This window comes from Oratosquilla oratoria, chromosome 7, assembly GCF_046742065.1.
Source record: "Oratosquilla oratoria isolate Oo_2021 chromosome 7, ASM4674206v1, whole genome shotgun sequence".
In the NCBI taxonomy this organism is placed as follows: Eukaryota; Metazoa; Arthropoda; class Malacostraca; order Stomatopoda; family Squillidae; genus Oratosquilla; species Oratosquilla oratoria.
The window spans coordinates 69,931,537-69,948,254 of NC_134783.1; the positions used below are offsets into that span (position 1 = coordinate 69,931,537).

The 16,718-nt window shown below is 36.7% G+C and overlaps 1 protein-coding gene across 1 annotated transcript; it reads right to left on the reverse strand.

The window, feature by feature from the left end:
• Positions 1-14,395: 14,395 nt before the first annotated feature.
• On the reverse strand, positions 14,396-16,434 carry LOC143026848 (uncharacterized). Its single transcript, XM_076187630.1, has one exon. The coding sequence runs from the start codon at positions 16,432-16,434 to the stop codon at positions 15,025-15,027; it is 1,410 nt and encodes a 469-aa protein (XP_076043745.1). The 3' UTR covers positions 14,396-15,024.
• Positions 16,435-16,718: the final 284 nt, after the last annotated feature.

Sequence of the window (16,718 nt, forward strand, 5' to 3'; positions counted from 1 at the left end):
GTGTAGTTAATCAATGGAATAAGATTCATGTAGAAGCAGTGCAGTGTATTTCAGTTAGAAGCTTTAAGGTTCGTTTAGATAAACACCTAAACAAGATGCTGTAATGCCTGCCATTTTTTTTATATAATTTGTTTATTTGTTTGTTATTGTTGTTTTTTATTCTTTGCTTGATTTTCATTTATCTTTATTTATCTGTCAATTTATTATCATTTACTATTTTCTTGTTTGTTTATTATTCAACTACACATACATACATATACCAAAGGCTTTTTCCCCCTACATGGGGGGTAGCCACAAAGAAAAAGGCATAGAAACCACTCCCACCCATTCCATTTCCTATATATTCCACTCCCCTCCACCCTCCTCCCACCCACTTATCTTGGCACCTCCTGGATGACGGGTCATCCCTGCATCCTGTCCACTGCCCTGGGTCAGAAGCAGTGTCGCAAGACACAGCACATCCACAGCAAGGCCGCTTCATAAATTCGGCGACCCCCCCTCTCCGTCCCCTCATGCAAAAAAGGAGAAGACGGGGAGAAATCCCTTCGGGCTGCGTCAATTTTTTTTTCTCATACATACTTCCTCAACCCCCATCCCCCACCCACTCCCCCTCATGCATCACAGCATCATCTACACACAACCCCTCTCCATTCACCCCTATCTTCTGTCCTCTCCCGTGCTTCCTCCACAGACATTCCCCTCTTTTGTAAAGCCCCTTTCACCCCATCCATCCATCTCATCCTGGGACGCCCCCTCATATTCACTCCTTCCACCTCTGCCTTCCACACTTCTTTTACTAATCTTTCTTCACTCATCCTTTCCATGTGTCCAAACCATCCCAATACCCTTTCATCAACCCTATCTCTCAGTTCCCTTTCCACCCCTGTTCTCCTCACCTCTTCATTTCTCACTCTATCTAGCTTCGTAACCTCTATCATACTTCTCAGACACTCCTTCTCTCTTCCTCTCTTCCTCTCTCATGTTCCATTTATTTATTTTGTTTATTATTACTTATGCTGTTATAATTTTTGTTTATTTATTTATTTATTTATTTATTTATCATTATTATGATTTTTTTTGCATCCTACATAGTTCTAAACCAAAAGTTATCCTGTCGGCATGTTCCTCTTTTGTAATCCTTTGATACAAAGTCTTGTAACCAGGTTTCAGACTACTGAAATCTATAGCTTTATATTTTACTATATGTTGGGTGTATACGTATAATTCAGTTTTTTTATTGTAGCCAACCCTAGGACACGTTTGTTATTTTATTGAGTTTGAAGTACTCTCACTATATCTGTACTTTATAAACAAAAGACACTAGTGCCTTATGTTTTATTTCTTTTAATATTTGTACAATTAATTTTCTTTTGGTAAGTATATATTCGAATTTAGCAAATTTAATGAAAGACTATCATTCTTGAGTCTTCAGAACTGAGATTTCTAGGCCCAGTCGAAGACCATGACGTTGCTATACTGTAAACGATGTTAGAGATCTTACTGTGTGCTGTTAATAAAGGTAGCTTTTAAAATCAAATTTTTTCATAAAAAAAGAAGGAACATAGGTAAAAAAAATTGCCTGTTGACTGCCAGAATGCCAAGATAAGTGTTCTTCTTAAAGAATATATATTCTTTTTAGATTATAATACGGAATGTGCACATAATCTTTTTATCTTCTGGTCATGTTCTTTTTCTATCTTTTTCCTGGCCTCGAACGTTTTCCTGTTCTTGCTGATGACCTAATTTGAGTCCTGCGAGCTAAAAGTTCAAATATTTTTTCTAATAATTTTGAGTCAATCCATATGTTTAAGAATAAGAGTAGTATATTCTAAGGAGAAAAAAACACAATCGTACAAAAAATAAACAAGTATTATTTGACAGAGTACAGCAGAATACAGATTATTCAGCTGGAAATTACTAATCCTTGGTAATACTTAATATACAATGTGTTTTACAAAAATGTGACACGAAAAGATGCACGAATATATTTGGAAGCAGACGATAAGAAATGGATACACATAGAAGCACATTTTATTCTAGAACCACATAATATTTACAGGCGTGGGCAAGAAGAAGGTAAAAGGAATATTGTGGCAATGTTAGACAACTCTATATGCGTAGCTTATAACAAAAGTATGATTGTGTTTGTGGAGATCAAGAGAACAGTCTTCTAACCATAAAGTTGATTTCAGTAGTAAGGAATAAAATCAATATTACTTATGCCCTTTTGGGTAGTTAGTTTTCTGAATGTTTTTCATTCTTTCTTTTTTATCGACATAACGCAATCATATCTTTATTATCCCAGTAATTGTTCTACTTATGGGGTAGTCTCTACGCAATACTAGGCACACTCACAGACAAGATTAGTTTAGAGTGAAAAGGACAAACACATTCACATAGCCTCAAGATCAAAGCAATACCATAGTGCACTTAAACAAATATTTACATTTCTAGTTCTCTAAAACATGTTCAACACTCAATAACGTAGAAATATAAAGACATAAAATGAAATGACAAAACATCAGTATAATTAAGAGACACTGAAACACACGGTACATTTATTCAGGTACAAATATAAATAAACAGATGTTAAATTTCACGTAACTCATAATTATATAATCATTGTTTCATTTCAGCAATAGAGAGAAACTAATATTTTTACTCAGATCACATGTGGTACCTATTATAAGGTTATTTTGACTCAAATGATTCAACAGATCTCAAAATTTAAATATCAAGTTACCGAAGAGTACAAGAATAATAAAATCAAATCCTATATCAAGGAAAAAATTCAAATGTAATAAGATCAAATCTAAAATTAACGAGCAGAGACATGTTTCTGCCTATAACACAACCGAATGGTGATATTTCATATTGTACTTACAACCATATAATCATGACAAAAATGAAACTACAATAGTTACTGAGTAGGTGAACACACGCTGTCAATATCCCTGGCAAAAAATGACAAAATACATGCGCAGGTATTTTTCTTTTATTGTTATTACTATGATTACGATTATTAATATTAATTGTCATTATAACTAGTATATCAAAGGTAGGTGAGCAGAAGAAGCAAAACAAACTGGCATTAGGGACTGTGAATGACATCTACACAATATACATGGTTACACTACACAATAGGCTTTCAATGATTACCGACTAGTATCACATTATGCTCGTCATAAGGTCGAATCCTCTAAGATGCGACCAAAGAGAATTAAACGGTCCTTTCGGGTCATAGAATCGTGCAGGCTAATCAAAACTTGCTGAGTATTCATATGCATATATTTAACAACATATAATGGAAGAGAAGGAAGTTATTCGAGAGAATAATTGTCACTGTTTATTGTCAGTGTTTATTGTATAAAAATTTATTAGTGATTCATATCAATCTTCTTTCAGTTGATATGTCCCGTTTTATTGTCAAATGTAGGAAATAGGCGGAAGGAATGCCTGCATCAACCAAGGACCCTTAGAACACATGGAAGGAAATAATGAATGAGAGAAGGAAGAAAGGAAAGAAGAAAGGGTGGGAGGGAATAACAGAAAAAAGGAAGGAAGGAAGGAAGGAAGAAGGGGATGGGAACCATTTGGGGGAAGGTTAGAGTAAGGAAGAAGGACCAGAATGGGACATGGAAGGTCTATGAAGAAAAGGTCCAGAGAGGCAAGGTCCAACTTAAGATCCACAATTGTGGCGAGAACAGCAAACCATCAAACAAGTGAGTTGGGAGAATGGTCATCTTACTGCGACAAAGAACCACAAGCATGGATTCTTTCTAGGCTAAGAATATCAATTAATTATTGTTTACTCAAAAACACATGCCAAAGTACAAGGGCCAGACTATGCAGAGCCTGAGGAGCTTTCTTAGCTCTGTATGCACCTAGAATTATTGCAAACACCAACCGACTTCAGAGTAAAATTTCAGGCCTACCAAATGATAATTTCGCCCGTATTTTGTGAGTTTATTTGTCGTGATTTTATTTTATCATAATATGTTAACAATTATTGCAAGATTGCTATTGTTATATCGAAAGCAAACAGGTAAAAATACAATTTACATATACACGTACAGTCATACACGCACAACTGACTACTTAACCTCATGTCAACCAAGTTACTTAACTATCAATTCACCTGTCTCACTTCACATTGACTTGTAAAACTTCCTGGCCTCGTAACAGTTGCCTAATTACCTCTCTACATAACTACCTAGCTACCAACCTACGTATGTACCTACCAAAATTTCTGACATAGAGTATATTCCTACAGAGCTATCTACCTATATATACGTGAGTAGAACCACGCCAGCTCACACTCACATAGAAAACAAATAGAAATACATAAATACACTCACATATATACAGGTATATATATATATATATATATATATATATATATATGTATATGTATGTATATATATATACACACATATATATATATACATATATACATATATATACCTATATACAAACATACACACATAAATAATTTCAAGTATAATCATGTTCATAACTGCCTCTCTACCATTCATTAGGCTACATATATAAATATTTACATACATATGTACTCTTACGTATGCATGCATACATATATACATATAAACATAGCTACATACATATATTTAAACAATACATATATATAATCATACATACATACATACATACATACATACATACATACATACATACATACATACATACATACATACATACATACATACATACATACATACATACATACATACATACATACATACATACATACATGCATACATGCATACATACATACATACATACATACATGCATACATACATACATACATACATACATACATACATACATACATACATACATACATACATACATACATACATACATACATACATACATACATACATACATACATACATACATACATACATACATACATACATACATACATACATACATACATACATACATACATACATACATACATACATACATACATACATTTGCAGTAATTCTCAAGAACACGTGAAAATAATTTGCACTGGGAAATAAGAAACTTAGTCCGAACATTTTCGTCTATGTAAGACATCTTTAAGGAATAGGAAGTAACAAAGACATAGATGCATATACAGTATATACATAAAGTAATAGACAAGGTAGGAAACATGGTAAGGTCACACAAGATAATCCATTACCATATCGATAAATGTTTACACTTATGGACATTTGATCACATATGACGTTACATCCATAGGTGTAAACATTTCTCGACCTGGTAATGAAGTATCTTGTATGACCTTACCATGTTCCCTACCTTGGCTATTACTTTATATATATATATATATATATATATATATATATATATATATATATATATATATGTATGAATTCCTTGAAGATGTCTTAAATAGACGAAAAAGTTTGGACTAAGTTTCTTATTTCCTGGTGCTTTTTTGCACATATATACATACATACGTACATACATGCATGCATACATACATACATACGCACATACATACATACATACATACATACATACATACATACATACATACATACATACATACATACATACATACATACATACATACATACATACATACATACATACATACATACATTCATACATATATACATACATGCATGCATACATACATACATACATACATACATACATACATACATACATACATACATACATACATACATACATACATACATACATACATACATACAAATCCACACACACATACATGCATGTGAACATACATGCATGTAGACATACATATATACTTACATGCACAAATACATCAAGACTCTCATATATACAAATATAAAAATGATGATACATGCACATTATCATACATGCAAACATACATAAATACGTGTACATATACAAAATATACATGCACATATAATTATATTCATATATACAAACATACATACATATATAAATACATGTATCCAAAACATACAAATAAAACTACCTACCGTTCACAAAAAAAAAAAAACCTACCTACCTATGCACAGTCACGAATAGAATTTTTGACCCACGCTGTAGTTTTCACAGTATCAATGTAATCATCCTTTTTCGTTCATATGATATGTTTAAATATGTAGTATCTAGCTTACAGTAAGGTAATTTTTTTAAAGAAAATACATCACACGATCGATCAAAGCATATTTACATTGTGAGGATTGCACCGTGGGACAAAATCTTTCCTTGTGACTGTTATCTACACTACATACATACCTATATCACACTGACACACACACACACACACACACACACACACACACACACACACACACACACACACACACACACACACACACACACACACACACACACACACACACACACACACACACACACACACACACACACACACACACACACACACACACACACACACACACACACACACACACACACACACACACATACACACATGTATATATATATATATATATATATACATATATATATGTATATATGTATAGGTAAATGTACATGTCTATATACAAATATATTTACCGTAGACATACATATTCCTATACATATGCATGCATATAAGTATATTTGTATATGTGAATATATATACATGTGGTTAGATGAATATATACCTATATGTATTTATGGGTCCATGTATATATGTATATAAACATACTATATATATATATATATATATATATATATATATATATATACATATATATATATATATATATATGTGTGTGTGTGTGTGTGTGTGTGTGTGTGTGTGTGTGTATGTGTGTGTGTGTGTGTGTGTGTGTGTGTGTGTGTGTGTGTGTGTGTGTGTGTGTGAGTGTATACATATATATATATATATATATATATATATATATATATATATATATAGTGCGTGTGTGTGTGTGTGTATATATGTATTCATCTATGTGTATATACGAACGTGGATACGGGTATATATCTGTAAATGTATTCGTTACTGTATATGAAATTCATATATAAATCACACGTAATACTTTCGGACATACCTCTATCACACATGAAAATATGGAAATTTTCTTTAATTTAGAAACTTCTTGTTATTTCTGCACACAGTAATTCACTCGTTTTGTATTTATGACATACATATGGAATAAATGGTTGACATAGTTTCATAGTATTCAAGAAAGACGACAAAATGAAACAAGTCTTGACTTATCTAGATGGCCTCCTGTTATTATTATTATGACACTCGTTTACGTATGAATGTACACATGGACTTCTATAGATATCTCTATAATAAAGGCTCTGTGCTATTTACATATTAAACTATACCGTAATCCAAGGACATTTTTTTCTCTTCTACATACTCCTGCTATTATTAAGAATAATCACTACTATAACTTTTTCTTTGTTATATGCATATATATATATATATATTGACATATATATATATATATATATATATATATATATACATATATATATATATATATATATATATATATATATATATATATATATATATATATATCAACAGTTCTTATCAGACTTGATGACATACTACGGCCGTAGGCGTTTCCTGGTGAGGGCCGTAGAGGGCCGGGACTCCATTTTTGTCCGGGTCGATGGGTTTCCACCAAGGCTTGTCTTCAAGGTGACGAAGGCTCTTCTTCTTCCACCGATGAAGCTCCTGATCGAGTTGTAGACCTTTGACATGAAATTGCTGTACTTATGGTTTCAAATGCTTTTCTTATCTAATTTTCTACTTTTTATTCTTGGCCTAAAATATGGATAACTTTCTTGTATTGCTTTAAGTTCTCGATCTCGTAATTCCACGGACTTCTTTATTTTTCTTTCTAATGTTTCTTCATTGTGGAGTTGCAAGCCACGCATTCCAAGAACACATTTAGCACCAAAGCTTCTAACGACGTTTATACTACAATATATCCAAGATTCCCCAGGATCTGTTGGATTCAGAGAAGAATATCATCTTTACCTTTGTACAGATTGTATTACACGTCATGGAACTACCATACCAATATAAACTAACAATCTTATAAATCTTGCAGAATCAAGTGAGGTTATGTGCATGGTATGTAATTATATAAATAAAAAGTTTAATGACTGTATCTGTAAATATAAAAAAGCATGAGGTGTGATGTATATGACAATGTTGATGTCATGAATATACCCAAGCCTATTGATGACAGTAAGCCTAACCTTATTCATATTTGATTGCGAATAATATCTACTAACAAAAATTTTGCTTTTTCATGACTTGTATTACTTTACCTTATATTTTTACTTATTTTGAAATACCCATTATTCAGTGGGATAGGGCTAGAGAATATACATAAGTACCTACATACATGCACGTACATACACACACAAACACACACACACACACACACACACACACACACACACACACACACACACACACACACACACACACACACACACACACACACACACACACACACACACACACACACACACACACACACGAACATACATATACATAGGTGTTTCTGTGCCAAAACATCAGACCTACTATTTGCTGTTATGAATGATAGGAAAATAAGCTTAATAAAATACCGTATCGTTATTTTTCATGGCTCTTTTCCTGTAGCTTTATCCTCATAGATATCATTTTCCTCGGTCCTCTCTTCATATTGAAACAATAACAACTCTTGTGACAAATCGTAAGTGTATCTACAAAAGTGAGGAGCTTGCTGGCCCGGCCCTTTTCTTCCTGCCACGGCGAGGGCGAGTGGACGCGGCTCCCCGGTGCGTGCTGAGACCCCGTCCCCAAGCCGACAAGCTATCACAAGCAGTGTCCCCAGGGACCACCAGATGGCAGCAGTTCTCGTTACCTGAGCGCACCGCCACGGCTGCCTTCCATTAGCTTAATTAAACCTGGAAAACATGGCTATTTCCCTGGTATCTGGTCGGAAGGAATTTAGTTAGTGTTGGGTGATTCACGTTGTGTTTGTTTTGATAATGGGTAGGGAGTGCTGATGTAATGATATAGGAAGACGCGGCTATTAATTTTCCAATTTGGTCACTTCCTCTCCTTATGGGGGAGTTGCACGTGGCAACAAATTTTACGTGTGTGTAAGGTGTTAAGTAGTGTGTTCGAGTAATGATCAAATGCACGATGGGAAATCAGGCTAAAAGCATTCGTTATGATTTAAGTAGCTGTCATACGATGAGACAACACTAACTTACTATCTTGCCTGGATACGATGTCCTCATCATTTATGTTGAACTTAAAAGACTGACTGCCATGAGAGTATTCGTGAAAAGTAGTGCTTTGGCACGCGAAGGTTTCATGAAGCTTATTGTGTAAAACAGTAGAAGATTTAGATGAATATGTACATATACGTATGTACATGTACAATTACATACGTATATATATATGCATATGTATATGTATATGTATATGTATATGTATATGTATATGTATATGTATATGTATATGTATATGTATATGTATATATATGTATAAGTATATGTATATGTATATGTATATGTATATGTATATGTATATGTATATGTATATGTATATATATATATGTATATGTATATGTATATGTATATGTATATGTATATGTATATGTATATGTATATGTATATGTATTTGTATTTGTATGTGTATATGTATTTATATATACATATATATATATATATATATATATATATATTTATATTGTATGTATGCAGATAGAGTTTGTCTGGTTGTGTAACTACGTCAATATTGGTTATATATGCATCCGCTAAATCTGATTATATCTTGTAAATATACACTTGGGAGAGGAAAAATGGACATGGTTATGATCAAATAAGGATCCAAGTAATCAAGACATATGTGGAAGTGTGGAGACAACAACTCTCTAGTACCCGAGAAAGGCACAAGAACTTTCTGACAAGTTCTTTGCATTGTATAGACCGGTCAAGGACATAATCATCCTATTAGAATATGACCTGAAACTGTATAAAATGGGTGTTATGAGGTAAGAGAGATGCGGCATAAGGTGGTATTATAGAAAATAGAATAGTATTAAAGGTAATGGCCTCGTGACTATACCTTTTACGTGCGCACGCAATGACCAGATAGGTTCAGCGGGAGGGAGGAGGACTAGGTGGAAGAGGAAGAAGAAGGGAAGGGCACTGAAGAGGAGGAAGGATTCGTGGGAGACGAATGGGGAAAAAGCAGTGAGAATGAATATTACGATTTGCATAGGTAGAGCAGAAGAACTCAGAAAGGGAAAGGAAGATAACGAAGAAAGAAAAAATGAGATTGCAGTGATAAGCAGATAATGCTTAAAGAAAAAGATACGCTATCTACCTCTCTTTATCTCTCTTGAGGAGAAAATCGTTGGAGATCGCAATGAATAGAGAATTCACTTCAGGAGAAAAAATATGCTTCATAGAATACAAGACACGTGACACGAAAATGATTTGGAATTTGCTTCGCTGTATTGATTGATAGGGATCAAGTATGGGTTTTTGAATTACCAATCTGTTACATGAATATACTTGGATAATATATGTAAACTGATCACATATCTCATCATTACCAAATACATGACTGCATCCACTTTTTCATAGCATTACATGTTGTACATGTATGACAAGTATTTTTAACATAACTTTATATGAATATGCATATACACAGGCGCGTGTTCGTGTGTGGTCTAATGTCTTTGTAACAGAGTGTGGACGGGCTTTCGTGTACACATTTTATATGAATCCCAAGTCTGGAAACAACAGGTTCCTTCTTTGAGACCTGGAACCCCAAGAACAAGGCAGAACGACTAAACAAAAGATGAAAGGGCTGCTGACAAGCTCAGGAAACAAATGACTTGTTAGGAGTTGCAAAGACGACGAAAATTATGATCAGAACGCATTTTTTCACAATAGTTGTGAAATAATGGTTTTCGTCAGGCAAGCAGACAATATGCTAATGGTTGAGTCGCAGGCCATTGTGTTTACAAAACACCTGGCTCCTTCAAGTCCTATTATTTTGGTGGGGTGTTGACGGGACTGCCTTTATGGTTTGTGGTATAATCGTTTCATCGAGTATCTAATTTCTCATGATAAGGGAATTGGATAATTCTTAAAGGGATTAGGTAACTTTTAATGGGGTTTGATTCTTCTTAATAGGGTTGAATTTTCCTTAAAGAATCCGAATTCTCTGAAAAGAATCCAACCACTTTAAGAGGGATCCAATACCTTTAAGAGGAATCCAATCTCATTAGAAATTATCCAAACCCCGTAAGATATTGTTTCAGATTTATTTTATCGACTGTCGTTGCTGATTTTAATATACTTTGTAATGAAAATAGGACTACTGAATTCATTTCTGTTCCTACCTTATCTGAATAATATATAATTTTGAAGAATCTTTTCGCAGCAGCTCTAATTAATCTTTTGACGTATGGGATACTGTACAGTAATTTTAGAAAGTTAGGTCTTTATCTACATCATTATATATCAGAGCTGATAGTCGATGATTAGTGTGGTGTTTTGGTTAATGCCGGTCTTGTTTCCTCTAAACATTAGCGCTTTCTTCTGTATTAGGTTTGAATGTTCATATAAACTTTACTAACTCATTAAAAAGTAATTGATATGTACTTGAATGAAGCGTCATAAAATTCAGTATCATGGTCTGTCAGTCTTACTTTAACTTCGCTATTCCTAGTGAGTACCGGATGGGTGTGAAATGTGGTAACATGGAACTGCTTAGTGTAGACTTTATGGCCTCATGCAGTCCCCTTCATTCTTATGTTCTTCTGATCTTATATCACAACCAAATTGACGCCGCCAAAGAAAGACACTATGACGAACCTACAGATGCCAAACTAAACATGATAGAAGCCCTCTGAAGTAATCTATTACGCCCCTTTCCTGGTCTGGGGCCGGGTCCATCAGAGAGAGTGGCTTTGCAGGAAGTGTAGGAAGTGAGCTGGAAAGTGGCGTGTGGAGCTCCACATGACAGAGAAAGATCATGGTTTGTCTTGAAGTAACGAAAGACAAAAGAGAGGAATCTAGGGAAAAAGTGGTGATATCTCTACAGTGTAGATGAAATAAAATAGATAAAATAAACCATGGAGAAAATGAGAAAGTTTACTTAATGCGAATAAAACTTGAAAAACACTTATGATCGAATAATTTCTTTCTTTATATTTTTTCATATACACTACATGATGACATTCTTATACATTTCTATATTCTCTAACTTTTTCTTTTGCTATCTAAACATAACCCTAATTTGTATATTCTACACTTCTATAACTCCACAATTTCTTAGCTACATTTGTATTTATTCTTATTCTTATTACAAATCTCAGTCACATTTACATATCAACAATTTGGCAAAAAAGAAAATCGAAAATCACCTAGTAATTAGATTACCCAAATATTCAACTGTTCTAAATCACCAGAAACTTTCGAGCTATACAAAGTAACATACAGATATCCTTTTCCTCTTTTCATGAATTCTACATACTAAGCTCTAATTACCTGTTCAGTGAGTTTACCCTACTATTTTAGAACCTTTTACCCCATTCACTAGAAACTTTGATCACACCTTTCCTAGGTTTATTGTCACACTTTCATCCCATATGTTGTCTTCAATTCCTACAGATTTCTGAATTATCAAAATATTTATTTTTCCCCTTAACTATATCTGCTTCCATATTTCTCATTTCCCTCCTTCACTCCACTCGGTAAGAGACCCTCGTTTCCATAGACACCCCCTATTCCTCTTTCCTTCCTTCTTGCCATCCGCTTTCCCTTAATCTTTTTACCTTCCCTCGCACCTGGCCAGCTTAACCCATCAGCTGATTGGTGGGATCGTCGAGCGTCGACCTACTCCGGCCGAACACACTGTAGGGACTGTGGAAGGGGGAAAGATGAAGAGCAGATGGAAGGGAGGGAGAGGATATTATGACTGGCATGTCAGCGAAATTGTAATCAGGAAAAAGAAAGAGTGGTAGCAAAGTGAGTAATTAAAGTAAAAGAGTGTATATTATGAATGAACCCTTACACAGATAACCATGAAAGCGAATATTATATAAGTGTGTCTATTTGTATGCCTATGTTCATGTATTTATACTTCTGCAGAAGAAATCACATATTTATGCATGTATGTAATAAATGTCTGTGTATATGCATGTGTATGTGTATGTGTATATGTTATATGTATATGTATATATATATGTATATGTATATGTATATGTATATGTATGTGTATGTGTATGTGTATGTGCATGTGTATGTGTATGTGTACGTGTACGTGTACGTGTATGTATATGTGCATGTGCATGTGCATGTGCATGTGCATGTGTATATGCATGTGCATGTGCATGTGTATATGTATATGTATATGTATATGTATATGTATATGTGTATGTATATGTATGTGTATATGTATATGTATATATTTGTATACACATATATCTCTATATATATACATATATGTATATATATATATATATATATATCTATATATATATATATATATTTATTATTATTAACCAAGTTAAATGACAAGAATGACTCGAGGAAGGAACACTGGTCAGATGATTTGGTTACCTCTTCTCATACAGGAAGTGCTAGAAGGTTCTGGCTGACCAGATGTCCCAGGAGGATAATTCAAATTCCCTTGGTAATGAAACGAATAACTAAGTGTTGATCAAGAGTCACGTGATAGGACCATAAACAGAGGGGTACGTCGAATACGAGAAAGAGAAATGTGTCAAATTACAAGGATTTTTCCTTGCCAAAGTACAGCTTAAGATGTTTCTGCATGTATGCCTCTTGTGAAACATCATATATCTATTTATCTATGTATTCGTCTACACCCACAAACACAAACACATAAAAAGATATCCAAACGAACACACGCGTGCAAGCACATACATAAAGGTGCAAACACACACACACACAAACACGCACGCGTACACACACACACACACACACACACACACACACACACACACACACACACACACACACACACACACACACACACACACACACACACACACACACACACACACATATATATATATATATATATATGTATACATATATATACATATATATATATATATATATATATATATATATGTACATAAATATATATATGTATACATATATATTTCTTCAACTATTTGTATACATACATATACATTTGTCCCTTTACCCAAATGAGAGGATGGCCAATCCAAAGCAATCACCCACTTCATAACATCAAATTTCAAATAACTTTCCTTTCATCTCATCATGTCATGGAAGAAGCATTATCACTGTTGACAGACACAATGTTTGGGTCAAGTATAATACAAGGGCGTAAATACTGTCACAACAGGGCCTGATATTCTAATCTAGTGTGTGTGTGTGTGTGTGTGTGTGTGTGTGTGTGTGTGTGTGTGTGTGTGTGTGTGTGTGTGTGTGTGTGTGTGTGTGTGTGTGTGTGTGTGTGTGTGTGTGTGTGTGTGTGTGATCATAGATACAATATGACTTGTCTGGATTTCTTTTCAAATATGGTATCCTAAAATTATTTTTGCAGTTATAACTCTATTTTTTATGTTAAACTTGCACAAATCCAACAGACCCAGACGACTTGGAGGGCCTTTGAGGCCTTGGTAACACTTGATAGGCAAGGGAGGACCTCGGTCCCGGTTTGGAACCTTTACTTCCTTGGCTTCTGTACGCAGCCGTTAATCATATGGACTTAGAAGCCGAGACATACAACGTTTTATTAATTTTCTTAATTTTCTTGGCATGACTGTAGTTGAACACCTGGACATGGCTTGTAAAGGACGCGGTAGCCGAGCCATAGCGCCAAAATAATAAGAGATCGAAGCGTTGAGGTGGCTACATATACTGGAGGGAGCGCTGACTCCGACTGACAGTCTATCAAGTCAGCCTTATTTTGTGTAGCCTCGAAAATCCCACATAGGGCTGCAAAGAACCTGTAGTCCACAGGCTTCTTTTCTCCACTAAAGAATCGATTCTCAAAGTGCACCGGACATCTGACCCCTTACACGGTGACATGTCTCTTCATGTGCAAGCTGAGGTGGTCCGACCTCGAGAAAGCTCTCTCGCACAGCCGACACTGGAAGGGGCGGTCGCCTGTGTGCTTCCGCGTATGGCGAGTAAGTTCGTCTGACCGGGCAAACTTCCAGCCACATCCCTTCCAGTTACACTGGTACGGCTTCTCACCGGTGTGGGTCCGCAGATGTGCCTTCAGGTGGGATGACTTGGTGTACGTCTTTTGGCAGCCCGGGTGCTGGCAAGTATGGGCCGTCACCTTCTTCCGACCCGAAGGTTTCTTCGAAGTCTTCTTGCTGCTGTCGTCATCATCTTGGGATATGGACGACTCTCCTGCAGGTATCTGATTGAGGACAGAAGGATGTGAGGCAGACGGCGACGTAACGGTGGTGGACGTGGACGTGGAGGTGAGCAAGTCGGACAAGTTAGGAGAAGAAGGAGGAGTCATGACCTTGACAAGGGTGTGGAGGGCGTGTCGGGAAAGCCCTGCAGCGGCGGCGGACAAGGGAGGACCCGTCTTGGTGGCGCCGGGCGTGACTCCTGCCGTAGACACCTTTATCCCTCCTGGGAGGTCCTCGTTGTCTGGCGACGCAGGAGGGGACATCTGGCCGTGGGTGTAAGTGACCTGCGCTGGTACAATGGCCATCAACCCCGAATACTGTGTCGAACTCGTAGATGTGGAGGGTGACCCAGAGGAAGTGGAGGTTAGAACACTAGAGTTCGGCGTTTCCCGGAGTGGGGGACCAGGAGGCGACGTCAAAGGTGCGGAGGTCAGACTCGTGGTGGTGGTCAGGGCTGTCATGGGCGGGAGCGTGGTGGAGAAGTTGTCAAAGCTGATGGGCCCATTTCGGTTTCCGGGCTGGAGAGTGGCGATGGAAGGGAGTTTGGTGGTGGTGGTGGTCGTTGTCGTGGCCGTCGTAGCGCCGACGACGGAATTGGTGACCAGGTAGCCAGAGTAGGTCGGCTGTTGCAATGAATCGTGCCTCAGGCGTGGGGGGTCGGTATAGTAGCTAGCATGGCCCTCGGCGGCATGTTTGGCCAAGGCATCCAGATCGACAAAGTCCTCATTGTCCACAAGCGGCTGAGGTTCGTACGTGCTCTGTGGGGGCGCTTGCTCGTACTGAGCGTGTCGAAGCTCCTCCTCAACGTAAGACTCCACTTCGATACCTTCAACATAAGAGTGGTATGGCGATGCGTATTGAGTATCATGGGGGTACGAGGACGAACTATTGTGCTCGAGGTTTGGGTGAGACGGTGGAGGTTGAGAGTGAGGATGGGGAACGACAGTCGACCCTGGGGCACGGTAGACGCCCACCTCCTCGTACTGGGGCTGGGGAACCATATGGGGCGGTTCTGGGGCGCAGTACGGTGCCTGATGGGAAAGACCTTGGAAGGACATGGAGTTGGTTCTCGGTGCTAACGGGGCCGTTAGAGCCTGGGACAAAAGTGAAGGTGTCGTGGTCGGCGGGGGTGGTGGTGGCGGTGGTGGTGGCGGTGGTGGTGGTGGAGGTGGTGGCGGAGGCGGCGGCCTGTGTGTCTCGGGATCCTCTACTGAATCACCGAGAAGGACCGTCTCGATGTCCTGCCACATCTGAAAGATAAGAAAAAAAGTAAACATTAATATCGTCATGTAAGAAATGAGCCCATCCTCTTAGAGGTACCAAATGTAAACATAAAAATGTG

Coding starts and splice junctions, on each gene's coding strand:
- LOC143026848 (XM_076187630.1), bottom strand. CDS start 16,434: ATGTCCTTCCAAGGTCTTTCCCATCAGGCACCGTACTGCGCCCCAGAA.